At 47.3% G+C, this 27,559-nt stretch overlaps 1 protein-coding gene across 1 annotated transcript; it reads right to left on the bottom strand.

Annotated features, from left to right (window-relative positions):
- Positions 1-15,746: 15,746 nt before the first annotated feature.
- On the bottom strand, positions 15,747-17,647 carry LOC127312812 (patatin-like protein 2). Its single transcript, XM_051343366.1, has 4 exons — positions 17,283-17,647; positions 16,834-17,193; positions 16,571-16,732; positions 15,747-16,436 (listed from the first exon to the last, which is right to left on the bottom strand). Exons 1-4 carry the CDS (start codon positions 17,508-17,510, stop codon positions 15,888-15,890), a joined length of 1,299 nt encoding a protein of 432 aa, XP_051199326.1. The 5' UTR covers positions 17,511-17,647; the 3' UTR covers positions 15,747-15,887.
- Positions 17,648-27,559: the final 9,912 nt, after the last annotated feature.

Genomic DNA, 27,559 nt, shown 5'->3' with positions numbered 1-27,559 from the left:
CCCCACCTCATTTTTTCCTTGGTGGTGAAGGTGGAGGTGTATGCTAGCTCATTTTTCCTACATGTGCACAAGAGGTGTTTGATGGAATGCTTGTGAGAGGGATGCCACTTGGTTTTATTTGATAAGATTTCTCCTCTTTTTGATCCAAAAAGGTTAGCAACTATTTTCTCCACTATATATATATGCATAGTCCGTACAATATTAATTTTAGCAAGGTGATTGCATCGATACATATATAATTGTGCTTATGATGCGGATGAGTCATCCATGGATGTACGGTAACCGATGTGCTCCCGCTTTCGAGAGAGGGCGTGAATTCTTTCCTGCTTGTGGCCGAGGCCAACAAGTCGAAGCAAGGTTTTATGTGCTGTCCATGTCTAAAATGTAAGAACGAGAAGGATTACTCTTGCTCAAGAGATATTAAGAGCCACCTGCTTCGGTTTGGGTTCATGTCCAGTTATAATGTTTGGACCAAGCACGGAGAAGAAGGGGTTATGATGGAAGACGGCGATGAGGAAGAAGATAATGATGAGAAGTATTATCGATCTATGTTCTCTGAATGCTTTGATACCGCAATGGACGACAATGAAGAAGAAGGAGGTGAAGAACAGGCATCGAGATGATCCTGTTGATGATGATCTTCGTCGGGCCATTTACTGATGCAAGAAGAGGCGTGACACGGATAAGGAGAGGTTGCGGTTCGACAAGATGTTAGAGGACCACCACAAATTGTTGTACCCAGGTTGTGAAGATGGGCATAGAAAGCTGGGTAGCATATTGGAATTGCTGAAATGGAAGGCGAGAGGTCGGTGTGGTGACTCGGGATTTGAGAAATTGATGATAATATTAAAGAAGCTGTTTCCAAGAAATAATGAATTGCCCGTCGGTACATATGAAGCAAAGAAGCTTGTCTGCCCTCTAGGATTAGATGTGCGTAAGATACATGCATGCATTAATTACTGTATCCTCTACCGCGGTGAGAAGTACGAGAATTTGAATAAATGCCCGATATGTGGTGCATTGCGGTATAAGATCGAAAAGATGACCCTCGTGATGTTGAGGGCGAGCCACCCTGGAAGAGGGTTCCTGCGAATGTTATGTTGTATGCTCCAATAATACCACGGTTGAAACGTTTGTTCAGAAACAAAGAGCATGCCAAGTTGTTGCGATGGCACATGGAAGAACGTACGAATGACGCGATGTTGAGGCACCCCGCTGAGGGTGGGCCGGGGAGAAACATCGGGAGAGAGTTTCCGGATTTTGCGGGTGAGGCAAGGAACTTATACTTTGGTCTAAGTACGAGATGGCATGAATCCTTTTGGGGAGCAGAGCTGCAGTCCACGGCACCTGGCCCATGACTCTATGTATCTACAACCTTCCTCCTTGGTTGCGCATGAAGCGGAAGTACATTCTGCGGCCAGTGCTTATCCAAGGCCCACAGCAACCGGGCAACGACATTGATGTGTACCTAAGGCCATTAGTCGATGAACTTTTGGAGTTGTGGGCCAAACCAGGTGTACGTGTGTGGGATGAGCACACGGAGCAAGAATTTGACCTACGAGCGTTGCTATTCGTAACCATCAATGATTGGCCTGCTCTCAGTAACATTTCAGGACAGACGAACAAAGGATACAATGCATGCACACACTGTTTAGATGAGACTGAAAGTAAATATTTGGGAAAAAGCAGAAAAGTTGTGTACCCGTTCAATCGTCGTTTCCTTCCGCAAGCATCCCTTAAGGAAAAAGGCAAGCATTTCGATGGCGAGGCAGACCGCCGTCCGAAGCCTGTCCCCCGTAGTGGTGCTGATATATTTGACATGGTCAAGGATTTAAATGTTATCTTTGGAAAGGGTCAGGCAGTCGACCTGTTCCGAAAGACGATGACGGACACGCGCCCATGTGGAAGAAGAAATCTATTTTACGGGAGCTAGAATATTGGAAAGTCTGGAAGTCCGCTCTGCAATCGACGTGATGCACCTGACCAAGAATCTTTGTGTGAATATTCTAGGTTTTACGGGCGTGTATGGAAAGACAAAAGATACACCGAGAAGCACGGGAGGACCAGGAACTTCATAAAGGACGAAACGGCAATCATCCAGGGCGGTTTGTAGGGCCTGCCACCACGCTCTTACCAAACAAGAGAAGGAGATCTTTTTTGAAGCCCTATTCAGTATCAAGGTTCCGTCTGGTTTCTCGTCAAATATAAAGGGGATAGTAAATATGAAGGAGAAAAAATTCCAGAACCTGAAGTCCCATGACTGTCACGTGCTTATGACACAATTGCTTCCGATTGCATTGAGGGGACTTCTACCAGAAAATGTTCGACTAGCCATTGTGAAGATATGTGCATTCCTGAACGCAATTTCTCAGAAGGTAATGGATCCAGAAACTTTGTCAGGATTACAGGAAGATGTGGTCCAATGTCTTGTCAGCTTCGAGTTGTTGTTCCCACCATCCTTCTTCAATATTATGACGCACCTCCTCGTTCACCTAGTTGAAGAGATTAGAATTCTCGGTCCTGTATTTCTACACAATATGTTCCCCTTCGAGAGGTTCATGGGAGTCTTAAAGAAATATGTTCATAACCGAGCTAGGCCGGAAGGAAGTATCTCAAAGGGCTACGGGCCCGAGGAGGTCATTGAGTTTTGTGTTGACTTTCTTCTGACCTTAAGCCGATTGGTGTTTCTGAATCTCGGTATGAGGGGAGGCTGGTGGAAAAGGCACACTAGGAAGGAAAGCAACGGTGTGGAGGGACAAGATTTCTTTCAATCAAGCGCACTACACAGTTCTATACAATTCCAGCTTGGTGGCTCCGTACATCGAGAAACATAAGAATGTTTTACGAGAAATAAACCCGGGCCAGCCCGAGTCCTTGATTACACGTCAACACATGAATACCTTCGGCAGTTGGTTGCAAAGACATCTCATTAATGACCCATCTGCGGTGGAGCAGCTGTACTTGTTGGCCAGGTTACCATCTTCAAACATATGTACATTCCAAGGGTACGAGATAAATGGGAATACATTTTACACGATCGACCAAGATAAAAAGAGCACCAACCAAAACAGCGGTGTCCGCTTTGATGCAACAGAGACGAGAATGGGCAGACCACCACATATTATGGATACATAGAGGAGATATGGGAACTTGACTATGGTCCCACTTTTAAGGTCCCTTTGTTTCGGTGCAAATGGGTGAAGCTCAGCGCTATACATATTGACGATAAGTACGGTATAATAACGGTGGATCCCAACAATCTTGCGTGCACGGACGAGCCTTTTGTCCTAGCCAGCGTGGTGGCTCAAGTTTTCTTCGTGTAGGACATGTCTAGCAAATCAAGAAAAAGAAATCAACAAAAGAATACATCAATCGAGGAGCCAAAGCGCCACATAGTTCTTTCGGGAAAAGAAACATCGTGGGAGTGGATGACAAGACAGACATGTCGAAGATTATAATAAGTTTAAAGAAATTCCGCCCTTCACGGTGAAAATTGACCCAAGCATCTTGCTAAATGATGAAGATTCTCCATGGCTACGGCGTAGAAGATCACAACACTAGATGGCGATGTAATAATGTATTCTTCATATATAGTTCCCAAGACAATCTCTACATTTATGTAATAATGAAGATTAAACTGTGCTTGGCTTGTTGATCTGCTTGGCAAGGCGTATCGATGCTCCTTTTATAGGCACGGCACCGCTTCTACTTTGTCTTATTCCTTCGACAGGCCGTCGTGCGCTACATGCTTTATCTCATCGAGCAGTGCGTCCACCCACGCGTCCTTATCCTGCCGACACCTTTAGTCGCGGTTGCAGCCACCAACCGTGACAAAAGGTTACCGACACATCCTTATCCTGCCGACAGCTTTAGTCGCGGTTGCAGCCACCAACCGTGACAAAAGGTTACCGACACATCCTTATTATCCTGCCGACATCTTTAGTCGCGGTTGCAGCCACCAACCGTGACAAAAGGCCCTCCTAGATAAGCCTCCCCCAGTCTTTTGTCGCGGTTTGAGCCTCCACCCGGGATGAAAGTTTCGCGCGCCACTTCGTTCCCGCCTATTTTCTTCCCGCATTCCCGCCATTTTTCCACTATATATATGTAGGCTTGGACTCTCATATCTGCAAACCTCATCACTCTCTCCCATGGCTTCCATCGTATGTCTAACACCCCGGGAGGCGGAGGCGCTTTGCGCCTCGAACTACCCCTGCCCGCCCGGCTACCGCGTCCCGACCGGCTGGTTGCTGAGCGTCGGAGCGTACCGGTCCCTCCCTATCCCTGTAGGTGTGCCACGCGAGATGGCCATCACGAACCACTACTATTTCGAGCTCACGCCTGAGCAGCGGAGGAATCCCCAGTGGCATCCCGACTACAGCCCGACTTGGGACAGCTTCTTCATCAATCGGCGTGAGAGGGCGGTTGCCAGGTACGAGGAGGACGGCCCGCCTCCTTCGAACTTCAACGAGGCCGGCCGTCGGATGTGGTGGCGCGGCCGGACTCTCCAGAGCGTCCTGGCCTATCGTGGCCCCGCTGCGCTACCCTCAATCCCAGCCCACGCGTGGTCATCCGCCGAGGTTCGACAACCGCGACCCCGATGCTAGCGACGATGACGTCGGCGACTTTGATGACTACAGTGGCGACGTGTATAGGACTAGGCACGACTATGATTGAATGGCTCCAACATTCGAATGCGGCCATGTATCTTATTTTTCAGTTGAGCTCTGTACTTTAATTTCAGTTCAATCGTAATAAATTTCGTGTCAACCACTTTATTGAACAAAAACAACCGACAACGACTTTATAAACTAAATTTAAACTAATAGAACCGACAACGACTTTATTGAAATTACAATAAAATAGATAAATTACTAGTCTAGTCTCTACTCGTCGTCGGAGGTTGTCTCCGTCCAAAGGTCATCCCACCGAGGGTCGTTTTCGGTCCAAGTTGTATTCGAGTTCTCGAGCTCGAAGGCGGCGACGGCCCGACGGTGGCGCCTGTTGGACCTGCGTTGTGCCCTAAGGTTAGCAAAGAACGCGTCGGGGGACCGCGCCCTCCACAGCCGCCGCAGAGTCTCGTCGCGCTCGGCGATGGCGATCCTGCGCTGCACACTGGCGATGCCGGTGGCGGTCCTCGTCGGTGACGAGGCACGGCGGTGGCGCGAGGAACTCCGCCTCCTCTAGCGATTCAACATCCGGGAAGTTCATGTCGTGCCCTGGCCGCCGAAAGCGCCACGCCGCCGCGTCGTAAGCGCGCGCGCCGCCTCTTCCGGCGTGTTGTACGTGCCGAGGGTGAGGCGGAAGCCACCGGCGCGTATCTCGGCGGTGAACCTACCGCTCGGATGCACTCGAACGCCACGGAAACCGGACGCCCCTCGACGACATGGAGGCATCCCGGAGATGAATGAGCGGAGGTGGTGGCGACGTGTGGTTGCGCCCGCACTCGTCGCTCTATATAGCGCACGCGGGGCATGGCACGTGTCAGCGGTGGCTACACGTCGCACGCCGGCGTCGGCGGGGTGAGGCACGTGTCAGCGGTGGCTACACGTCGCACGCCGGCGTCGGCGGGGCGAGGCACGTGTCAGCGGTGGCTAAACGTCGCACGCCGGCGTCGGCGGGGTGAGCCACGTGTCAGCGGTGGCTACACGTCGCACGCCGGCGTCGGCGGGGCGAGGCACGTGTCAGCATTTATATATGCGAGATGCAAATAGTTCTATGGATGTCATATTCATGTTCATTGGATTTTTCTGATCAATTTTCATATATAACACTTTTCTTTTTGAGTTACCATTTAAAAGTTATTGAAATAATAGTTTTTATTAAAAAAAACAGAAAAACAAAAAACAGAAAAAAACAGAAAAACAAAAAACAGAAAAAAACAGAAAAACAAAAACGGTCCAGGCCTGATCCGCGTCCAACGGCTCCAGGCCGTTGGATTCAAACGGCCGGAGCCGTTGGATGCGCTTCACGCGGATCGGCCGCCTCCCCCTCCCACCCCCTTTTGTCGCGGGTCGAGCCACGGCCCGCGATAAAGACCCCTTTTGTCGCGGGTGGGGGCTTGACCCGCGACAAAAGGGGGTCTTTGTCGCGGGTCAAGCCCCACCCGCGACAAAGGGGGTAGGTATAAATACCTACCGCCGCGGGCGGAGCCCCCACCCGCGACTCCCGGAGGCCAGCACTTAGCCAAATCACGCCGCCAGGCTGCCGGATCGCCGTGCCGCCATCGCCGCCGTCGCCGCCGTCGATCTGCTGCGCCGCCGCCGCCGTCGATCTCCTGCCGCGCCGTCGCCGCCGTAGGCCTCCTCGAGCTCCTCTGCCGCGCGCGCGCTCTCTCTGCCGCCGTCGATTGCCGCCGTGCCGCGCGCGCCGTCGATTGCCGCCGTGCCGCGCCGCGCCGCCGCGCCGCCCTGTGCCCATGCCGGCCCCGCCGCGCGCGCCGCGCCCCTCGATCCGCAGGTACAAACCGGCCGCCATGTGTGAGCGCCGAGCGCCGGCGCCCGGCCGGCCCTCTTTTTTTTTAATTTTTTTTTCTTAGTTAGATAATTAGTATAATTAGTTAGTTCATTTTTGTAATTAGTTATTAGTTAGTTTATTTTTGTATATAGGCATTTTAGTAATTAGTTATTAGTTAGATAATTAGTATGTAATTAGTTAGTTCATTTTTGTATATAGACATTTTAGTATGTAATTAGTTAGTTCATTTTTGTAAGTATTTTGTTGTAATTAGTTAGTTTATTTTTGTTGTAATTAGTTAGTTCAAATTTGTAGTTTAAATTTTGTAAGTATTTTGTTGTAATTAGTTAGTTTATTTTTGTTAAATGTAATTACTTAGTTCAAATTTGTAGTTTAAATTTTGTCGTAACCGCCGCCGACACACCCCTCTCGCAAACACCCGCCGACACACCCCTCTCGCAAACACACCCCTCTCGCAAACACCCGCCGAGACCCCTCTCGCAAACAACTGACGTCGACTCCCTCCCCCCTCGCAAAAACCAGTCGCCGACACCCTCCCCCTCTCGCAAACACGCGCCCTCTCCCGCTCGCAAACACGCGCCGACACCCCTCTCCCTCTCGCAAACACGCGCCCACGACACCATCTCCCTCGCAAACACGCGCACTCTCCATCTCGCAAACACGCGCCAACACCCCTCTCCCTCTCGCAAACACGCGCCGCCGAGACCCTCTCCCTCTCGCAAACACGCGCCGACACCCCTCTCCCTCTCGCAAACACGCGCCGCCGAGACCCTCTCCCTCTCGCAAACACGCGTCGCCAACACCCCTCTCCCTCTCGCAAACACGTGTCGCCGATTAGGGTTAGGGTTTGGTTTGTGTTTGATTAGGGTTAGGGTTTGGTTTGTGTTTGAACATTTACTTATCGATTTAATTCTTTTGCAGAAACAATGGATCAATTCGAACGGGACTTGGAACAGGAAGACATATTCGCGGACATAATCCGCGATGGTACAAGCCGACCGAGCCGGCTCCGGTGATGGAGAAGCCGACGGCTCCGGTCATGGAGAACCCGACGGCTCCGGTGATGGAGAAGCCGACGGCTCCGGTGACGGAGAAGCCGACGGCTCCGGTGACGGAGAAGCCGACGACGGCTCCGGTGACGAGGTATTAATGGATTTCTATATGTACATATGTATTGAGGCATTAGTATAGAGGCATTAATGCAATTCTATATGTATTCTCTTAGGCCTCCGAAGATAAGATAGAGAAACGAGGCCCGGCAAAGAAGTTGACCAAGAAAGACCACTTCACAATTGAAGCTATATCACCGGAAGGCCAACCGGTGGTACCCGAGAATGTCGGAGTGAAGTTCAAAAATCAGTGCGGAGTTGTGGTTAGAGATCGTGTCCCGATCACTGTCAGAGAATGGAACAAGACGAAGAATGTGTCCGAAAATCAGGTTGCCGATAGGTACAAAGACACACTTTTCAGAGACCTGATGGCACATTTCACTTTGCCAGATTTGGGATCGGAGTACGAGAATGCTAAGCAGCGAGAGCTAGTGAAGAACTGGGCTCTTAAGAAGATGGGGGAACTTTTCCGGGCGTATAAGAACCGGTTATGGAAAAATTATAAGAAAGACAAGAAGCCTCCATTATTCGAGAACTACCTAGCGAAGCAGGAGCATAAGCGGGAAGAATTTGTGAGGTACAAAGAATCAGAGGAGGCTGTGAACCTGTCAGCGAAAAACAAGAAGAATGCAAGCGAGAAGAAATATCACCATCATACGGGGCGAGGGGGCTACGGAAGAGCCATGCCTAAGTGGGATGCACAAGAGGCTGAGATGGAGCTGAACGGGATCACTCCAGAACCCACGCGAGAAGGATGGGACATAAGGGCTCGAAATTGGTTCCTCGCGCATGGATGTGAGTATGACATGAAGACAGGGAACATTGTTGAAAGTGACACCAGGGTTAGGGTACCCAGGCAAAAATGGATTGAAGTGACGACAGATATAAAGGCGGGAAAACTAAAGTTTGCTCCCGATAGAGAGAAAGACTTGCTGACGCTTGTCCTCGGTAATCCTGAGAAGGGAGGACGAACAAGAGGCTTCGGCCCTAGTGTTCCGTGGTCGCTTGGGTTTCCGGCCGACGCGGAGACTTATAGAAGCCGAGCGAGAGCTAAACAACGCCAGCTGGAGGTGCAGAATGACCGGATGGCCGAGTTCCAACGCCGACTTGACCAGCAGCAGCGGGAGCTTCAGCAGCAGCAGCGGGAGATAAATGAACTAAAAGGACAACGCCCGCCAGATAATACCGCTGAAATATCTCAGCAACGAGACAGCAGCGTGGCCGACTCGGAGGCCCCTCCTACACGGATGATGATAGATGCCGGTCTGGCGACCCCTTGGATGGAATCAAGGAGACAACACCTTGTGATCTCCATGAGGTGTTCGGGAAGGTTTACTGTTAAGGTGGCGGTCGGCTATGTCTTACCGGCATTTGGACCTGAAGGTGAGCCGGCAACATGGCATGGCAATCCGATTCCAGCTGGCTATGCTCGTGTCGGGGTGGATTCAGTTGTCCCGCAGTGGGAGACATTGGAGCTCCATATCCACTGGAGGTGATGGGGGGCTTACACTCGGAGAGGTGCTGGGAGAAATCATTCTGCGGGAAAAGAAGAACATCGGCTGCCGGGCTGGGTAGCACCTAGTACCGGTCGTCCCGGCAGGTCACCATCACCTCCTCCGGTGATCGCAGGCCACCATCACCTCCTCCTACTGATCACATGTCGCCACCATCACCCCGTGGGTACGACGTCGACCACGACATCGGTAGTCCATCTCCATCTCCAGCGCCGCCGCCTCCGCCCACTAAGACTCGGAATGCACCCAGCCGGAAGCGTTTCAAGAGTCCTATCCCCAAGAGGTCGCCCCTCCCAAAAGTACCAAAGGTTCCTCCCCCCCGTCCTTGGGATCTTCTTGTCGAGGAAAATGCGGCGCTGTTGCGAAACACAACTATGATCATTTCCATAAGCCAAAACCTCCAGCGCCGAGCCATACACGAGAGAAGCAAATAGAATATGCTACTAGTTTTCTGAACACACCATCGCAGTATGAGTTACACGAGAAGAAGGATGACTATACACGCACTCTTGCGAAGGTAATTGACCAAAAGAAGGATGAAAAGGCTAAGGAGAAGGACATTGCTGGCACGAGCAAATCATCAGCTAGAAGTGCAGATGAGAAAAGGTCAAGTTCAACAAGTGCACCCCTCAAGGCCAAGCAAACGACAAAAGGCAAAAAGAGAAAGGAAGTTCCCCTCCTCGGTGCTCAGCCCAAACAATCGATCCCAGCACTCAAAGTGTTTAATGTTCCCAAGGTGTACGAGGAACATGGTGGTGGTGTCAATATGGAAGAAGCTGCAACTCTAGCGGCTCAATGTGGAGTTACCGTGGACGAATTGTTTGGTGCCGCAGATGCTGCACTACCCACTGCTGATATAGCTCCTAAATTTGTCTACGGGGCCGACTTGGTCAGCAGAGAGCAGCTGCATAAACTGCCAACACATATGCGGAATTTGCATCAGTGGTACCTTGATGCATGCAAGGAGAAAAAAATGTACATCGTGGCGAGTATACCATGGGAATATTACTACCGAAAGGAGGAGATCCATATTGAGATGAATGAACTCTGGCAGTTATTCAATCTAGAAGCCCTCGACAAATCTCTCATGAGTTGCTATTGCTTGTAAGTTGTTAACTACATATAAGTTCATTTTCATTCAGTTCATGTTCGTTTTCATTGCATATATATACTCATTATATCTTATGGGTTCTCTTTTGCAGACTGAAGATCAGTGAGTGCAAAAGTAATAATATTATCAATGTTGGGTTTGTTGACCCAGATAAAATACATGTTGAAACGGTGAAGCATAAACGCGAAGAAACGGGGGGAAACCTACTAAGGTTTTTGGGGCAGCAATATTTCTGTGATTCAATATTGTTTCCTTACAACTACGAGTGAGAGTCTTAATGATCTTTTATATATGCACATTCAATTTTTCTTACTCGATGTTAAGTGTAATTCCTGACGTATATGCATAACATGTGCAGCTTCCACTGGATTCTACTAGACATTCAACAAGATAAGGGAATAGTTGAAGTAAAAGACCCATCGAGTAGAGGCCTGGACGGGTTCCAGGACTTGCAGAAGTTGCTCCAAGTGTAATTTCCTTCATCGCCGCGCTTTATCTTTCGTGAGATATCAATTAATTATCCACTCATTCAATCATTCTTTTGCATGGCAGGGCTTGGCAAGCTTTGAAGAATGTTCATAAGGAGATTACCTTTGCAAAGAAGCTAACATTTAATCCTGTACCGTGCCCCCAGCAGCCACAAGGGACGAATCTATGTGGATACTACGTTTGCGAGTCCATTCGCATGTTAACCACTGAGAAGCAGAACAGAAATAAATTCGACGTAAGCAATAACATTCACAACTTTATTTATTATCATCAATATTTCGTTATCAAGACTGATATAGTCATACTCATCTCATTTTCGTATATAGGTCGACTTCATGCGGGACAGACTCCAACCAAAGGAACACGCACTAGGAATCGCGGAGGAACTGGCGGGACTTTTGGTTAGAGAAGTCATAAACAACAAAGGCTTGTTTAGTCCAGATAGTTGTTCTACCTCCAAATAGACGGTCGTTAGTACCGTTTGTCGATCGTGAGCTCCATGTATATATGTAGGGAACCTACGAATATGTGTAAGGGGAATCGACTTCTGCTTCCAATATTTGTTTGATCGATCTATATATATATATAATGAATGAATGTGTACAACTTCTAGTAGCGTACAAATATATGCAACTTTTATTTTCGGACGAAAAAAATGAAATAACAGGCGGTCGGTGGCGGGGGGGAGGGGTGCTGCACCCCTCAAACCCTAAAGCAGAAGCGTTGTGCGCGCGCCACGTAGAGGGCCTTTTGTCGCGGGTGGTAATACCGCCCGCGACAAAAGGGCCTGTGCCCTGCGCGCCCCGCGGCTGCCACGTGGTGGACCTTATGTCGCGGGTCGTAAGTGACCCGGGATAAAAGGCCACCCTTTTATCGCGCCTTGCTTGTCGCGGCTGGCCGCCCGCGACAAAAGGCCCTAACCACCCGGATCAAAAGGCCTGTTTTCCACTAGTGCATGCTAGCTGACCACTTTTATTGGCCAAAGATGAGGCGGGATGTGGACAGGTATGTGAAGAGATGCATTACTTGCAACAAGTCCAAGTCCAAGCTGAAGCCTCACGGTTTGTATACTCCTTTACCGGCACCTACTACACCATGGGAGGATATAAGTATGGATTTTGTGTTGAGTTTGCCGCGTACTAAGAGAGGCCATGATTCTATATTTGTGGTAGTGGACAGATTTTCTAAAATGTCACACTTTATTGCCTGCCACAAGAGCGACGATGCGTCGCATATTGCTAACCTGTTTTTCAGGGAGGTTGTACGTCTACATGGAGTCCCGAAGACTATTGTTTCTGATCGTGACGTGAAGTTTATGAGCTACTTCTGGAAGACGCTGTGGAGAAAGCTGGGGACGAAGCTACTGTTCAGTACTACTTGTCATCCCCAAACTGATGTTCAAACTGAAGTAGTGAATAGAACATTGTCACAACTTGTTGAGATCCATGATCAAGAAGAACCTGAAGGAGTGGGAAGAGTGTTCTATGTGGAATTTGCTTATAACAGGGCAGTACATTCTACCATGGAGCTGTGTCCTTCTGAGGTGGTGTATGGTTTCAAACCCATTACTCCATTTGACTTGTTGCCTTTACCCATACATGAGAGAGTTAATATGGAGGCATCCAAGAGGGCAGATTATGTGCGAAAGATCCATATGAAGACTAAAGAGTTGATAGAGAAGAAAGACAAGAGCAATGCTGCAAGGATGAACAAGAAGCGTAAGGAGATGTTGTTCAAGCCTGGTGATATGGTCTGGGTACATTTTCGCAAGGATAGGTTCCCAAAGCTGTGGAAGTCAAAGTTGAAGCCTCGGGATGCTGGTCCTTACAAAGTGCTTGCCAAGATCAATGATAATGCATACTCGATAGATCTTCCAGTTGATGAGTTTGGTGTCAGTAATTCTTTCAATGTTGCTGATTTGACACCATACGACGGAGAAGACCTTGGAGCGTCGGGGTCGACGCCTTTTGAAGGGGGGGGGGAGATGATGAGGACATCCCTACCACACTACCACTTCCGTCATTACCAAATGAAGATGAACTTGCTGTGAAGCTCAAGTCCAATGAAGTTAGGATTGGACCTATTACAAGAGCTCGTGCGAAGCTACTTAAACAACAGGTGAACTTGTTCCTAAACGATACTTTGATTGATCAGAACTTTATACTACCTAAGTCCTATTACTTATGTATCATCAGGTATGAAGAGGAGACAAGCATCGCACGAGGAGGAGAGGAGCAGCTGGTCGTAAAGATGGACGTGGAGCTGGACAAGGAGCTGGACATGAAGATATCTCATGGACGCGCGAGGCAGGAGCGGGAGGCATGCGCGAGAGGAGAAGAACAAGTCCAGGCCGGCCCAGCATTCGGTCAGACCGGCCGCCACGCCGGCGCGCCCGGTCCCTGGCCTGGTCCGACCGGCGGCAGGCCGGATCCACCCCGGCGTCAACCGGGCGCCATGCTGACACCAACCGGGAGCGTTACTGCGCGACAATTCCTGCGCCCGGTTGGAACCCGGTCCCTGGCCCGGTTTGAACCGGCCAGCCCGGTCCCAGGTCCGGTCGACCGGCCCCCAGACCGGCCGTGTCCGAGTCTGTCTCGACCAGATCTATTCTGGGTCGGTTATTTTCGTACTTTTTCGACCTGAGGTCGTCCCGGACGCCTATATAAGTGCCCAAGACGCCACCCTAGCTGCTTTAGACCAGGTTTAAGATAAACCCTAGTTCTTAGTTGTTTGCTCTGCAAAACTATTGAATACCCTACACCATATTGCTTGATATTGTGTAGATCCTGATAAAGTCTTGTGTGATCTGCTGTTCCATTGGGAATTAGACGGTTGCAACTTACCGCTTCGTGGTAGGTGGCTACGTGCGCAAGTGTGTGGAGTTGCGAATATCTTGCAGGGTTGAGAGTTGTTGCATTGGCGACAAGGACCGATCCAGAGATCTCGCTGCGTCATACACGTTATCATCCACTTCATTCAAGTTACCTCCGCTGCAATCACCCCGTGATCATCATCACCACCGTTGCTCACTAAGAAGATCGGGCCACCCCTTATCATGCCCAGCGTAGGAGATTGGTACCAGCGGAGTACGAGTAGGGCAGAAGCGATGTTGGAGCCTTGGATGAGCCAGGGGCTTGCCGTGTCCACGACTACAGAGAGTCGAAGGCGGCATGCCCAGCCACCTGCAGAATCCACGGAACTCATCCCTTTCAAGTTTCAAGTTCAAGAAATTTGTGGTCTGACCATATATATCTGAATTGCTGCTTCTTACATTGTCTAATTGGCGGAGTTCAAGGATTTCTAATTGTTACTAAACCTTTTATTCTTCTCTCATTTAGCTTGTGCTTGTGCGTTTTACTATATCAGATATACCTGTCTCTCCACTCGCGTAGGCAGTGGCAGCCAAGGGCATGCGATGGCCTGAAGCTGTGCGAACCGGCCAGTGTTACCTACAGAAGGTCTGAGTTCGATGGCCTACAGTGACTCTCCCCTGTACTTCTTTTCATCTGTTCTCTGATATCTACTGATATCTACTGTTTTATCTCTAGCTCTATTTAATTTCTTTTTTGTACACTGCAAGTGGCGACGCGTTGGTTGTGTGTGAATGAGTGTAGAGCGGGAGGGGTGGATGGACCTCATTCATCAGGACCCGTCCATTAGCCAGATCATCCAACATTTCAATGTTTCTATCAATCGTGTTGCTCCATTTACCAAGGTGAGGACCAATTTCATTTTCTTCTCATTTTATTTTTATCTAATTGGCGGAGTTAAAGGATTTCTGAGTGTATTGCATCTAATTATTCAAGATACATGTGTTACACAATTTTGCATTTCCAAAAATCGATTAATAATACATTTGAATAATTAGAACGAAAATACGAGATTAACTTCTGAAGTATAGGCACAAATCGATATTCAAATAATAAATGTATTGCAAACAGAGCTTGGCTCTGGTGGTTAATTAGGTCCCTTGTGGTGGAACCAACCCACCCAGGTTCAAGTCCTAGACTTGGCATGGGTGTTTGCATTACCTGGATTTTTTTCAGGATTTATCCGGCGCTATGCTTTCAGTGGTAGGTGACGTGCTCGTCAACAGTGAAGCGCCAGTGGTGACTTCGTCAACCTCAAGATATGCCGGCTCAGTCCCTCGGAGGTGCTCATAGGGGTAGGGTGTGCGTGCATTCATCGGGGTGTTTGTATGTGCGTGTCTGTGAACGTCTGCGTTGTACTGTGTTCTCAAAAAAAATGTATTGGTGTGATTATTTCACTTCCAATGTTGATTTATCTTACATTGAGATATTAATACATTTGAGGAGGTAGATAGAAATCATGGTGGTAAACTTGGTAGGCATGAGAAGTCTGGTTCTTTGGCATGCAACTTTGAAGAAGAACATGACTCTCCAGTACCTCAAGTAAGATATTTTTATATTTAGTAGTGAGTGATGGGAATTTCGTTCTCCATTTACTGGTATGAAACAATGTTGTGCAAAGACTCATGTACTTGAAAATGTTAAATCAAACTTAGCTATGTTCTTATCAGATACAAAGTGTCATAAAAACGAAATGTTCTAGCCTCAACTAAAAGTTGTCACTACACCAATTACTTGTCAGTTTTTTTATTGATATTTTTAGAACAAATGTGCTCAATGAGTTAATGGTTCAACTTCAAGCAAGCTACTTCCTGTGAGGAGCCGCTGGGCTAATTTATGTCGAGTAAATAAATAATATGTTGTAGAACATAAATTATGTTTTGTTTGTCACTTTTGGACCACATTATGGACCTTACTTTAGGCATGGTCAGTTTACGTTTTTATTTAAATATTTCTCAAGATAATCAAGAACTTATTTTGCACAAGTATCCTTACAACATAAGTATCGGATAAGTTGGTGTCATTTTATTGTGCAAATAATTGCAAGGAGATGGATCATGTCCTATGGCATACATTTGTCCGACAAAGACCAGCACAAAGAAAGACTTGCCAAGTTCCCTCCCGGAGGCCAAAAAAACACATTTTTCATCACCAACTTCAGAATGTGGTAAACAAATAATTAGAAGACCGTGGCAACGCACGAATATTTAACTAGTAGACATTACATCCGGATTAATGTACTACAAGCTTGTTTGGGGGGCTTGCAGTTACTACTACAGACAGTTGACTATTTCACGGGGCAGATCCCATGCATGTTAATTTAGTGTGTGACGCTTACGCCTTTCTTCTGGAACCTAGCTTTCCGCTCCTGTGACAGCATGAGGGCGAAATGGGTGAGTTCCTCCTCATTGGTGCCTCTATTCTTGTCAGGCACGCTCTTGCCGGTCTCGACGTCCACCCTGCACACGCTCCTCTTGAGCAGCGCCTTGCCGACGCCGACGAGCTTGTTGAGGTTCTCAGGCGTTGACACATCGACGGAGGAGGTGTCGCCCTTGAGCTCGTCGTCCTGGATGCGGAGGTACCGCTTCTCGCAGCGCAGCGCCTGGAAGAGCACGGACGCCTCGATGTCGACCAGGTCGGCGCTAGCCTGACTGAAGCTGTCAATGAGCGGCGAGGCACCGCCGTTGTAGAGCCAGCCAAGGATACCCCACTTGCCGCAGGCGGCTGCGTCGTACTTCTCCTCCACCTTGGCGGAGCCGGTACCGAGCGAGAGCACCATGAATTTGCCGTAGTCCGCCGGCTTGATCGGGAAGAAGTCCTGGTTGCCCAGCAGGATCTGCTTGCTTACGTGCGTCATCGCTAGCATCGTCTGCAGGATCCATGCCAACATGTCAGTCAAACAGATCGAGAATATCCAATGGTATCACTAGAAAGCAAAGTGGCGCATCATATTCTGCTAATAATGGGACGGAGACAGAAACTTTATAATTACTGACGACTGACCGGGTTATTTGCGGCGACGCCTCCGTCGATAAGGTTGAACGCCCGGGGCTTGCCATCCTTGTCCTTGGTCTCGAAGTGGTGGCCGGGGAGGTAAGTAGGCGCTGCCGACGTGCTGATACAGACGTCGGCTAGGAGAGCGTTCTTGGAGACGTCGTTCAGGGCCTGTTTATACATGCATGTGAAACTTAAGCACGGTTTGATCGATCGACAGGAAAATATCAGGTAATCGGTCGACGAGCACTATGATTTGTTTGTGTACGCACGTCGTATCTGGAGAATATGGTTGGCTGGAGCAGCTTGATGTCGAAGGTGGGGATGACGATGTTCTGCAGAGCCTGGTCTACCCGCGTGTCGCCGAGCAGCTTTCTGACGACGGAGTGGAGGTACTGGCCGTCGTACTTGGGTCCCCTGATGCTCCTGAGCAAGCCGAGAGGCCCGCCGCTGACGGCAGGGAAGATGCTTGGGCAGTGCTCCAGGTAGAAGCTGTTGATGTCCTTGGCGGCGAAGAGCGGGCGGCCCTGGGCGTTGGGCGCGGTGAGCATGGCCGTCACGAGCCCGCCGGTGCTCGTCCCGGCGATCACGTCGAAGTAGTCTGCGAGCCTCGCGTCTGGTCCATCGAGCTCCTGTAGATATGACCGCCCCAAGGAAGTTAGAGTTGGTGCACGATGCAGTACCATATGGATGCAAGGAGGGGAGGGGAGCTGATGCTCACCTGGAGCTTCTCTTCGAGGAAGGCGAGGATGGTTCCGGGGATGATGCCGCGGACGCCGCCGCCGTCGATGCTGAGCACGGTGACGATGCTCCCGTAGGACGGCGGCGGGGACCTGGGCGTCATGGCCGCCGCCGACGACGCGAGGGCGAGGCGGCTGAGCGTCCGCTGCACCGGATCCAAGGTCAGGGAGCCGCTGCTGGTGAGCTCCGGGACGTGCACGGGCGACATGGCTCCCTACGTAGCTAGCTAGTGCTACTGTAGTACTGTGCTAGACTAGACGTCTGCTCCTTTCGTCGCTTGCAAGCTGCTGCGCGCTCTCCCTTTCAGTGTTTGCTTCTGTCGCTCCGTGTAGAATTGTGGCCAAGGCAGATGCGGTGTACCCTTTATGTAGCGCTGTGCACGCGGGTTTAAAGAATGGACTCGGAATTCCACGGGTCACCTTGGACTGCGACCCTCTGGGTGCATGCACGCACCGCCGAGGAAACGGAAGCTCCGCAAGCATGGGCGCACCACCGTTGGACGGAGTCAAAGGGTGAGCAAGTCTGCACGCCGAAGCTGACCGGCCGCCTCACCGTGCGATTAGATCGAGCTGTAGCTAATGGAGATTTCTCGGCCCTTTATGATGATTGTTCGGTGGAAAATCTTGTTACTACAACGTCTGATCACGTGGCTATCTTAAGGGGGTGTTTGTTGTGGCTTTTTTTTGGCTTTTGGCTTTGGCAAAAGCCACCAAAAGCACCTAAATAGGTGCTTTTTTTGGCTTTTGGATTTTGGAAGCCAAAAGAATAGGATCTTTGTTTTTTGCTTCCAAAATCCAAAAGCCAAAAAAAGCACCTATTTAGGTGCTTTTGGTGGCTTTTGCCAAAGCCAAAAGCCAAAAAAAGCCACAACAAACACCCCCTAATTAGCCTCTCAAAGCTGAGTGACGTGCAGGGATAAGGCTCCAGTCCAGGCCAAGTTTCGCTTTGAAGCTGCTTGGTTTTTTTTTAGAGGGAAGGCCATAGCCTAGTTTTAAATTAATAAAGCAACCAGCAAGTACAATAGTTTTACAGACACTCACGCCAACTTCACCACAACATAAGTAGCGATACACATAAAAAAGACCCATGTCGTGTCCAGACACATATGTAGCGATACAAACATGAAAATCCAGTACACAACCAAGAAGCAGAACCATGTGTGCTAAGGTAGGTCCTATCCATGCATCAAGGTGACATCGTCGCGGTGTGAAGAAGTCTGATCTCCCCCATCGCGGCAACCAGAAGGCCTCTATCCCTCGATCTCACTAGCTTCCGCCATTGCTGCATGTAGATAAGCATTTTAAACAGAACATCAACGGGTTTGTCAATGATCGAGCCTTCTATAGTAAGTTTATTCCTAACGTTCCAAAAAGCTATCACTGCGCAGCAAAAGTAAACCAAACTAGTCTATGGTACTGCCCGGTAAGCCCTTGAGAGATCGCTAGGAATTTCCTAGCCCCTGTCGGGTTCCAATCACAGTGGAGGGTTTCCCTACCCCGGCCCACATAAATCGAGCTAGAGAGCAACCAAAGAAGATGTGGTTACAGTCTTCCAGCTCGCCATAGAGGGCGCAATTCCCATCAGAGGGACCCTGCCTCTTGGCCACTTCTTCCGAGCAAGGAAGTTTGCCCCGGAGGAGTTTCCAAAGGAACACTTCAATCTTTGGAGGGACCCTGGTACGCCACATGTCTGTGAAGTGTGAGACTGCCGCCCCATGCATGAGTCTAAGATACATGGAGCTCGTGGAGTAAACCCCCCTAGTATCCAGACTCCAGGAGACAGTATCATCTTCGTCCGCGAATTGGGACTCACTCAACTCCCTAGTGAGGAAGCTGCTTGGTTGAGGCCCCCGGATTATCAAAGAGGTTTTTGAGAAAGTTTGGCCTAAGAGTGCATGCGGTACACACCTGTTGCACTCGCCCGGTCCACTCTCCAACGTGTGGCTGGCTTGAAGGCCTGGAGTCGTGAATTGGTCCGAAACAAGATCCGGAAGCTAGAATGTCACAGTTGAAACAACTATCTATTCCGTTCGGTCCTTTTTAATTGACTTAAATTTAGTACAAAGTTGTACTAAATCCGAGTCAATTAAAAGAGACCGGAGGGAGTATGACCGATTGACCGCTACTGAGTTGGATCAGCCGGAAATACGCAAGCTCGAGAAGTATCTATGTGAGATGTTTGAGCAGGAAGAGATTACGGCTCCCCAACGTCTATTATCGGGTGGATTGGTTACGTGAGGGTGCCCGAAACACCGCCTTCTTCCATGCGAAAGCTACCACATGCAAACGAGAAACAAGATTAAATTCTTGAGATCGACGTGATGATGGGTCTCGCTGTGAAGATCAACATGAAATAAATGGTATGCTCCAGAATTTTTATGGGGCACTTTTCTCGTCAGAACCTACCTTATCTATTGATCTTGTCCTTGTTTCAATACCCGATAAACAATCAGATGAGATGAATGCAGAATTGACCAAGGAGTATACTAATGAAGAGATTAAGGCATCCCTCTTCCAGATGCGACCGATGAAGGCTTCTGGGCCTAATGCTTTTCCAGCACTGTTCAACCGGACCCATTGGGAATTTCTACAGGCAGAAGTATGTTAGGCTATCCGATGTTTTTTACATTGGGGCTCTCTGCCAGATGGCTTTTGTGATTCACTTAATGTGATGATTCTAAAGGTAATGAATCCAGAGCATCTAAAAAACTTCCATCCCATTACCTTATGTAATGTGCTTTACAAGATTGCATCCAAGTTTCTAGCTTATCGTTGAAACTGATCTTGCTATATGTTGTGTCTAAAAATTATAGTGCTGCTTTTGTTCCTAGGCGGTTGATTATTGATAATGCTCTGATTTCTTATGAGTTCCTTCAAGCCATCAGACAAGAATGGTTGAAACGGCCCTTCTTTGATCTCGAAGTGGGCATGATGAAGGCATACGACAGACAACAATGGTTGAAGCTGACCGGCCGCCTCACTCCCAACCACGATAGAAATGAATCACGACACCAAGTTAGCCAAATTTTGTTGATGCAAAACCTGAGAACCACAATATGAAGGAAGCACTCATCGTTGGGAAATAGCATGACCACGGTATGAAGGATGCACGACTACCACCAGAAGGACACATGCCTCAATCGGAATGAAGCAAGACAACCATCGGCAGGAAGCATAAGGTCACCATCATTGTGACTAGATGACAGAAAATCGATATGTGGATGCCACTTTTTGTTTCATGGAAGCACATACAGAAAGTAGGAAGCATCATTGAGGGCGGCGATGTGCACAGATGCATGATGTGCAAGCAACAGGTGGACATTTTCATTAGTGGTCGCTCTAAAATATGGATATTCAAATTAATATAATTTTCTTCATGCAAGAAAATCTCTCTATTCGCTAGGAACAAATATTTATTTCTGAAGAAGCACATCCGAATGTATCTGAAGTATATATATAATTATGACACTAGAAATATTTTTATCACTAGAAAACATATTGATAATATTTTTCTTCCAAAACATTTTTTGTTGAATTCAAAAAACATAATTTTATTGCACTGCATTAGAACCAGAGTCGTTTGGTATATCAGAAAATTCTTTATCTTATCATAGCACCTTCTAGTTACATGGGAAACAAACTCTATTAAAAATGGGAACAGATCAGCTAGCCTAAGGAAGCATAATGCATATACTTAAATTAGCTAGAGTAATTGTGTCCTTAAAATTCTGAAATAGTTTCCTAAAAATCGAAATAAATAGTAATGTATATACCAAGGGACAACACCATTGATATTATGGTTGAGGGATCATCTTATAATACTATTGTCGTATATCTAATACATGCATCATAAGATAAAACAACAATAACATCACATTAAATTTAAAAAGGGGTATGACATGGTCGTCATGGTGCCTTGATCTCCATCATATGCTCCCGAAAAGCTCCTCGGGGCCTCGCGCCTCCACATTGGTAGTCGTCGAACAATTGATAAACTTACCTCGACCATATCATATTTACATGCCGTCTCTGCAACACCAAGTTAGACGCCTCTACTTTGTGTTTGCAGTTTTTACTTGGATGTTAGGGCTATCGGAGAAGAACTGTTTCATTACCTACGAACTTCAGAACCACAACATCGATTAAAATATCGTCGCTTCTAATCCCTTGTCTAGGACCGTCCACCATACCAAAGCCGCACTTCTAAAGTAAGAGAGAGAGAGACTCCCTAGTCTCTTATATGGTACAAGTCATATGTTAAGTGCGGAACCAGTTTCATATAGGTGTACGTGTAAGGTCGGTCGGGGCCGCTGCATCAAACAATGCCACAGTGATAGCAATCACACTTTAAGAGGGTAACAATTGGGGAAACAGTGCCCACATATTGCTATGTGTTCTGCCCGTACATATACATCTACGCATAGATCGCTCTGATACTACTGTTGGGTTCCGGTGTAGAAAAAAATTGGACCGATATACATAGCCGAGATCTATTCTATGGAGATGCAAGGTAACGAAGGGAATCGGTGTTCATACCCTTGAAGACCAAAAATCCTAACGTTCACAATGAACGTTCGTCGATGAAGTTGTACGTTGAGGCCGACCTCAAAGTCGTGAAGAAATCCAATGATGAAGCGCTCCAAGTGTCGCGCCTCCGCAGTTCTACACCCGTACTGTGTATAGACATCTCCCAGGTGCCAGTCCAGTGGCACAACGGAAGAAGACGTTTCGGACCCGTGTCCCGAACAGCACGACGGCGTGCAGTTGGATGTGAGAACTCCAATCATGCGCATGTTCCTAACTTGGGAACACACGTCACGGGGAGGAGAGGGGAGGGAGAGAGAGCTCAATGGATTGAATGAGGATTCCACCCCTTGGGGGATTTATGTAGTGGGCCAAAGGGGGAGAGGTGGGGCCACCTAGGGGGCAGCCGCCCGCCCTACCATTCCTTTGTGCCAGCCTGCGGTTAGGGTTAGGGTTGGGGACACGACGGCCCTACCAGGCCAACCCCCTTCCCCTTTTCCCTTGGCCCTTGGACGGCCTCCTATAGGGCCACCAAATAGTGGCCTTTTTAAAAGGTATCCTATTTTTCTTTTATATTTATTTAATTAATTCATCCAATTAAATAATAAACATATATGCGAGTCTTCAAACTATTCATTGACCTGAAACTTATTTCGATTCCTCTCTAGAACAATTCCTGTGTTCTCTCCTTATTCTATAACAATACTGAATCAATACCAAAGCGTCATATACCCTTAAGTGTGCCACCCCACGGGTTCAGGAATGCGTAGACATGACCGAGATGACTATCCGATCAATGACCATCAAGGGGTTATGGAAAACTATAACAGTCCCTATGCAAACACGAATAAGTTTATCGTTTGAACCTGAACGTCAAGTCCAATTCCTTTTGTAACATGATACCTATCTTTTTCCGAGACTTGATCTTTGGTATCCGCTATACCTTTTCTCCATCTGAAAGGATCGTATGCCGCACCTAGAGGGGGGGTGAATAGGTGCTACCCAATTTTTAGTTCTTTTTAAATTAAGGCTTGACACAAAGGTAAATTCTCTAGATATACAACTATGTGAATTTACCTAGATAACAAGATACAAAACTAAGCAAGATATAGTAATGCCATAAAGGATGGAGATAACCGGGAGTGGAGCACGCGGAGACACGAGGGATGATTCCCACAGTTCCTTCTTTTTGAGGGGAAGTACGTCTACGTTGGAGGGGTGTGGTTGCCACGAATCCCTAACCAATGCCACAAAGTCCTCACCCTATTCTCCGGTGAGCAACGCCACAAAGGCCTAGCTCACTTGTCCACTAAGGGATTTCCTCGAGGCGGAAACCGGTCCTTTACAAGATTCTTAGGGACACACATCCACAACTGAATTGGAGGCTCCCAATAGCTCTTACAACACAACAAACAACAAGATCAAATCAACAACTAGGGTTTCCAAAGGAAACACTAGCAATGGTGCCCTCAACCAAATGAGGGGAAATGTAAAACGCTTCGGTGAAGATGTAGATCAAAGTCTTCTCCTTCGATTCTCCAAAGATCAAGAACTTTTTGTGGTTGAGGGAGGAGATCAAGTGATTTTGGTGGCTCAGATGGAGGTGAAGAACATAAACAAATCGAGCAACCTCACTTGGGGAAATCGAGTGGTTGGTGAAGAAACGGGGGCAGAAATTCCAGCGTAAGTAAGGGCCGAAATATCCCCCTCCCTCCTTGGAATTTCCGTCTGCAACTGAGATATCCAGCCCAATTTCCGGGGGAGGGGGGCATCCAGGGGCTCCGGACCCTTAATGCCTTAGCCGTTTTGGGGAGCCGGAAATTCTGACAATTTCCGGCTCGGACTTTCCGGCCTGTGCAGATGCAGTTTCTTCCCTTCTTACTTTTCAGCAAAAGATTTTTCCTTTTTCTTTCTTCTCAACATGTAAACAATATAGATTACATCTGCACCACATAAATGCATTAGAGTATCACACATGTTGTCATCAAACACACAAAACCATAATGATATTCTTTCACCATCTCGTTACCGACAAACACAAACCTAGTCACGTGCTTGCAAGCGGTGTTTATATGATATTACCGAGTGGGCCCTTTTTCGTATCTGTAAAGGATTGTACAAATTCCACTCTTGACACATACGCCTCAACTCATCCATTAGCATACTTGAGTATCACCTTTATGACTACCCTATCACGGTATAGCGGTTGGTGATATCAAAGCAGCCGCAGAGATAGTGATTAAACATGGTCTCAAAGTCTAAGTATTAGCTTACAACATTCATGACGGTATCACAATGCTGAACTTTGTGATTTGATCATATTGCAATACCTTATCGGTGTAAGTCCATCATGTTGACCAACATGACTCCATTATTAGTGACTACTTGTCACATGATCAGAAAACGTTGATCATATTATTAATCAATGGACTATATCAATAGGGATGGAGTTTGTTTACATACCACATGTGCACTAATGTTTCTGCTTAATACACTTTATAGGATGGCATGGAACATATTATGATAAAGGAAATGATTGGATTCGTTGCATGGAAAACAAAAAAATTCTACCGCAAACAAACAAAACCAAGATCCAATCTAGGAAAAACGCCAGATCTAATCTACTAGATTGAAGCAATGAGACGGATTGGATCTACATACCCTTGTAGATCGCTAAGCGGAAACGAGATTGAATCTCGTGGTTGATGTAGTCGTACACTTGCCGATCTCAAGATCGCGATGACGATCCCTCCGGCGCTGCAAACGGACAGCACCTCCGTACTCGGTCACACGTACAGCTCGATGAAGACACCTCCTCCTTATTCCAGCAAGCGGGGAGATGTGGTAGATGAGATCTAGTCCAGCAGCACGACGGCATGGTGGTGGTGGTGAGTTTGCGCGAACAGGTTAGGTGAAAGAAACTAGACAAAAAGTGGAGCAAACGGTGCAAAACGGGAGCAGCCAAAAAACTGAACGGTTTGTGCCGGCCCGTGTGCTCCTCCTTTTATAGGCTGAGAGGCGACGGACGTTCAGCTTGGGAGCCACGCTAACAACGATCGATCGGATCGATCGATTCCTAATGTGCAAGGCAAAAACATTTGCCTTTCCTTGCGTGCACAGGCAGCACAACACACGGGCCGATCCTTGCTTTTCCTTGGCGTGCACACACATGGACAAAACACTTGCCTTTCCTTGGCGTGCGGCCGGCCGGGCCTTCTTTTCTTTTCCTTTTCTTTTGCCTCTTTTCTTTGATAGTTTGCCTACATGAGCTACTTAATTGGCTCATTAGCAAAACTTCTCATAGACTACTTTTAGTCCCACATTTATTTCTATTAAATAAATTAATATTAATATTTACTAATTCAATTAATTAATAAATCATTAATCATCTTCCCGGAACAATTCCGTAACTCTCCAAAACTATTTCTTCAATCCCAAAATTACCCCTAGCAACATCGCAACTTTAAGTGTGTCACCCTACGGTTCGAGAATATGCAGACATGACCGAGACGCCTTCTCCGATCAATAATCATCAGCGGGATCTGGAGATCCATAATGACTCCTACATATTCAATGATAACTTAGTCATCGAATTGAACCATTTACATATGATACCGATTCTCTTTGTCTCGCGATATTTTACTTGTCCGAGGTTTGATCATCGGTATCTCCATACCTTGTTCAACCTCGTCTCCGACAAGTACTCTTTACTCGTACCGTAGCATATCATCTCTTGTGAACTATTCACATGCTTGCAAGCTAATCAGACGATATTTCACCAAGAGGGCCCAGAGTATATCTATCCGTCATCGGGATGGACAAATCCCACTCTTGATCCATATGCCTCAACTCATACTTTCCGAATACTTAATCCCACCTTTATAACCACCTATTTACGCAGTGGCGTTTGATGTAATCAAAGTACCCTTCCGGTATAAATGATTTACATGATCTCATGGTCGAAGGACTAGGTAACTATGTATCGAAAGCTTATAGCAAACTGAACTTAATGACGTGATCTTATGCTACGCTTATTTGGGTGTGTGTCCATTACATCATTCATCTAATGACATAACCTTGTTATTAATAAAATCCAATGTTCATGATCACGAAACCATCATCGTCTATTAATCAACAAGCTAGTTATACAAGAGGCTTACTAGGGACTCCTTGTTGTTTACATAACACACATGTATCAATGTTTCGGTTAATACAATTATAGCATGGTATGCAAACATTTATCATAAACACAAAGATATATAATAACCACTTTATTATTGCCTCTTGGGCATATCTCCAACAGTCTCCCACTTGCACTAGAGTCAATAATCTAGATTACATTGCAAGGCACCTAACACCCATGGCATTCTGGTGTTGGTCATGCTTTTCCCTAGGGAGAGCTTTAGTCAATGGATCTGCCACATTCAGATCTGTGTGTACTCTGCAAATCTTTACTTCACCATCTTCGATGTACTCGCGAATCGAATGAAAACGCAGCTTGATATGCTTCAGCTTCTTGTGTGACCTTGGTTCTTGTGCATTGGCGATGGCACCCATGTTGTCACAATAGATGACTAGTGGGTCCAATGCACTAGGAATCACACCAAGCTCAACAATGAACCTCTTCATACATACCGCTTCCGATGAAGCCTCCGAAGCCGCTATGTATTCCGATTCTGTTGAAGACTTCGCCACCGTGCACTGCTTCGAGCTGCACCAGATTACTGCAGCACTATTCAATATAAACACGCACCCAGACTGAGACTTAGAGTCATCAGGATCAGTGTTCCAACTTGCATCCGTGTAACTGGTTACAACGAGCTCCTGGTCACCGCCATAACAAAGAAACATATCCTTAGTCCTTTTCAAGTACTTCAGGATATTCTTGACCGTTGTCCAGTGTTTCATTCCTGGATCACTTTGATATCTGCTAGTCAAACTAACAGCATGTGCTATATCCGGTCTAGTACATAGCATGGCATACATGATAGAGCCTACTACCGAGGCATAGGGGATCTTGTTCATCCTCTCTCTTTCTTCTGCCGTAGCCGGACCTTGAGTCTTACTCAAGACCTTACCTGTCAACATCAGTAAGAATCCTTTTCGTATTTTCATCCATTCTAAACTTCTTTAGAATCATGTGCAGGTATGTATTCTGTGAAAGCCCTATTAGGCGTCTTGATCTATCTCTATAAATCTTGGTGCCTAAAATGTACGCTGCTTCACCAAGGTCTTTCATTGAAAAACACTTATTCAAATAGCCTTTTACACTGCTTAAAAGTTCTATATCATTCACAATCAATAATATGTCATCTACATATAATATCTGGAATGCTACAGAGCTCCCACTCACTTTCTTGTAAATACAGGCCTCTCCATGACACTGTATAAACCCGAAGTCTTTGATCACCTTATCAAAGCATCGGTTCCAACTCCTGGATGCTTGCTTCAGTCCATAAATGGAACGCTGAAGTTTGCATACCTCGTCAGCATTTTTAGGATCGACAAAACCTTTGGGTTGTACCATATACAACTCTTCCTCAATGTCACCATTAAGGAACGCCATTTTGACATCCATCTGCCAAATCTCATAATCGAAAATGCAGTTATTGCTAATAAAATCCTCATATACTTTAGCTTCGCTACAGGTGAGAAAGTCTCATCGTAGTCAACTCCTTGAATTTTTCGGAAACCCTTTGCGACAAGTCAAGCTTTATAGACAGTAACATTACCA

Source organism: Lolium perenne, chromosome 7 (assembly GCF_019359855.2).
Source record: "Lolium perenne isolate Kyuss_39 chromosome 7, Kyuss_2.0, whole genome shotgun sequence".
Lineage (NCBI taxonomy): Eukaryota > Viridiplantae > Streptophyta > Magnoliopsida > Poales > Poaceae > Lolium > Lolium perenne.
Note: the sequence above shows the minus strand (reverse complement) of the source record. Positions and strands in the feature narration are given on the sequence as shown.

Excerpts from the sequence above, each read along its gene's own strand:
- LOC127312812 (XM_051343366.1), bottom strand. The coding sequence starts at position 17,510 with ATGTCGCCCGTGCACGTCCCGGAGCTCACCAGCAGCGGCTCCCTGACC. Across the intron at positions 17,194-17,282 it reads TCCTCGAAGAGAAGCTCCAG|GAGCTCGATGGACCAGACGC; the intron begins GTGAGCATCAGC and ends TCATATCTACAG. Across the intron at positions 16,733-16,833 it reads CCATATTCTCCAGATACGAC|GCCCTGAACGACGTCTCCAA; the intron begins GTGCGTACACAA and ends ATGTATAAACAG.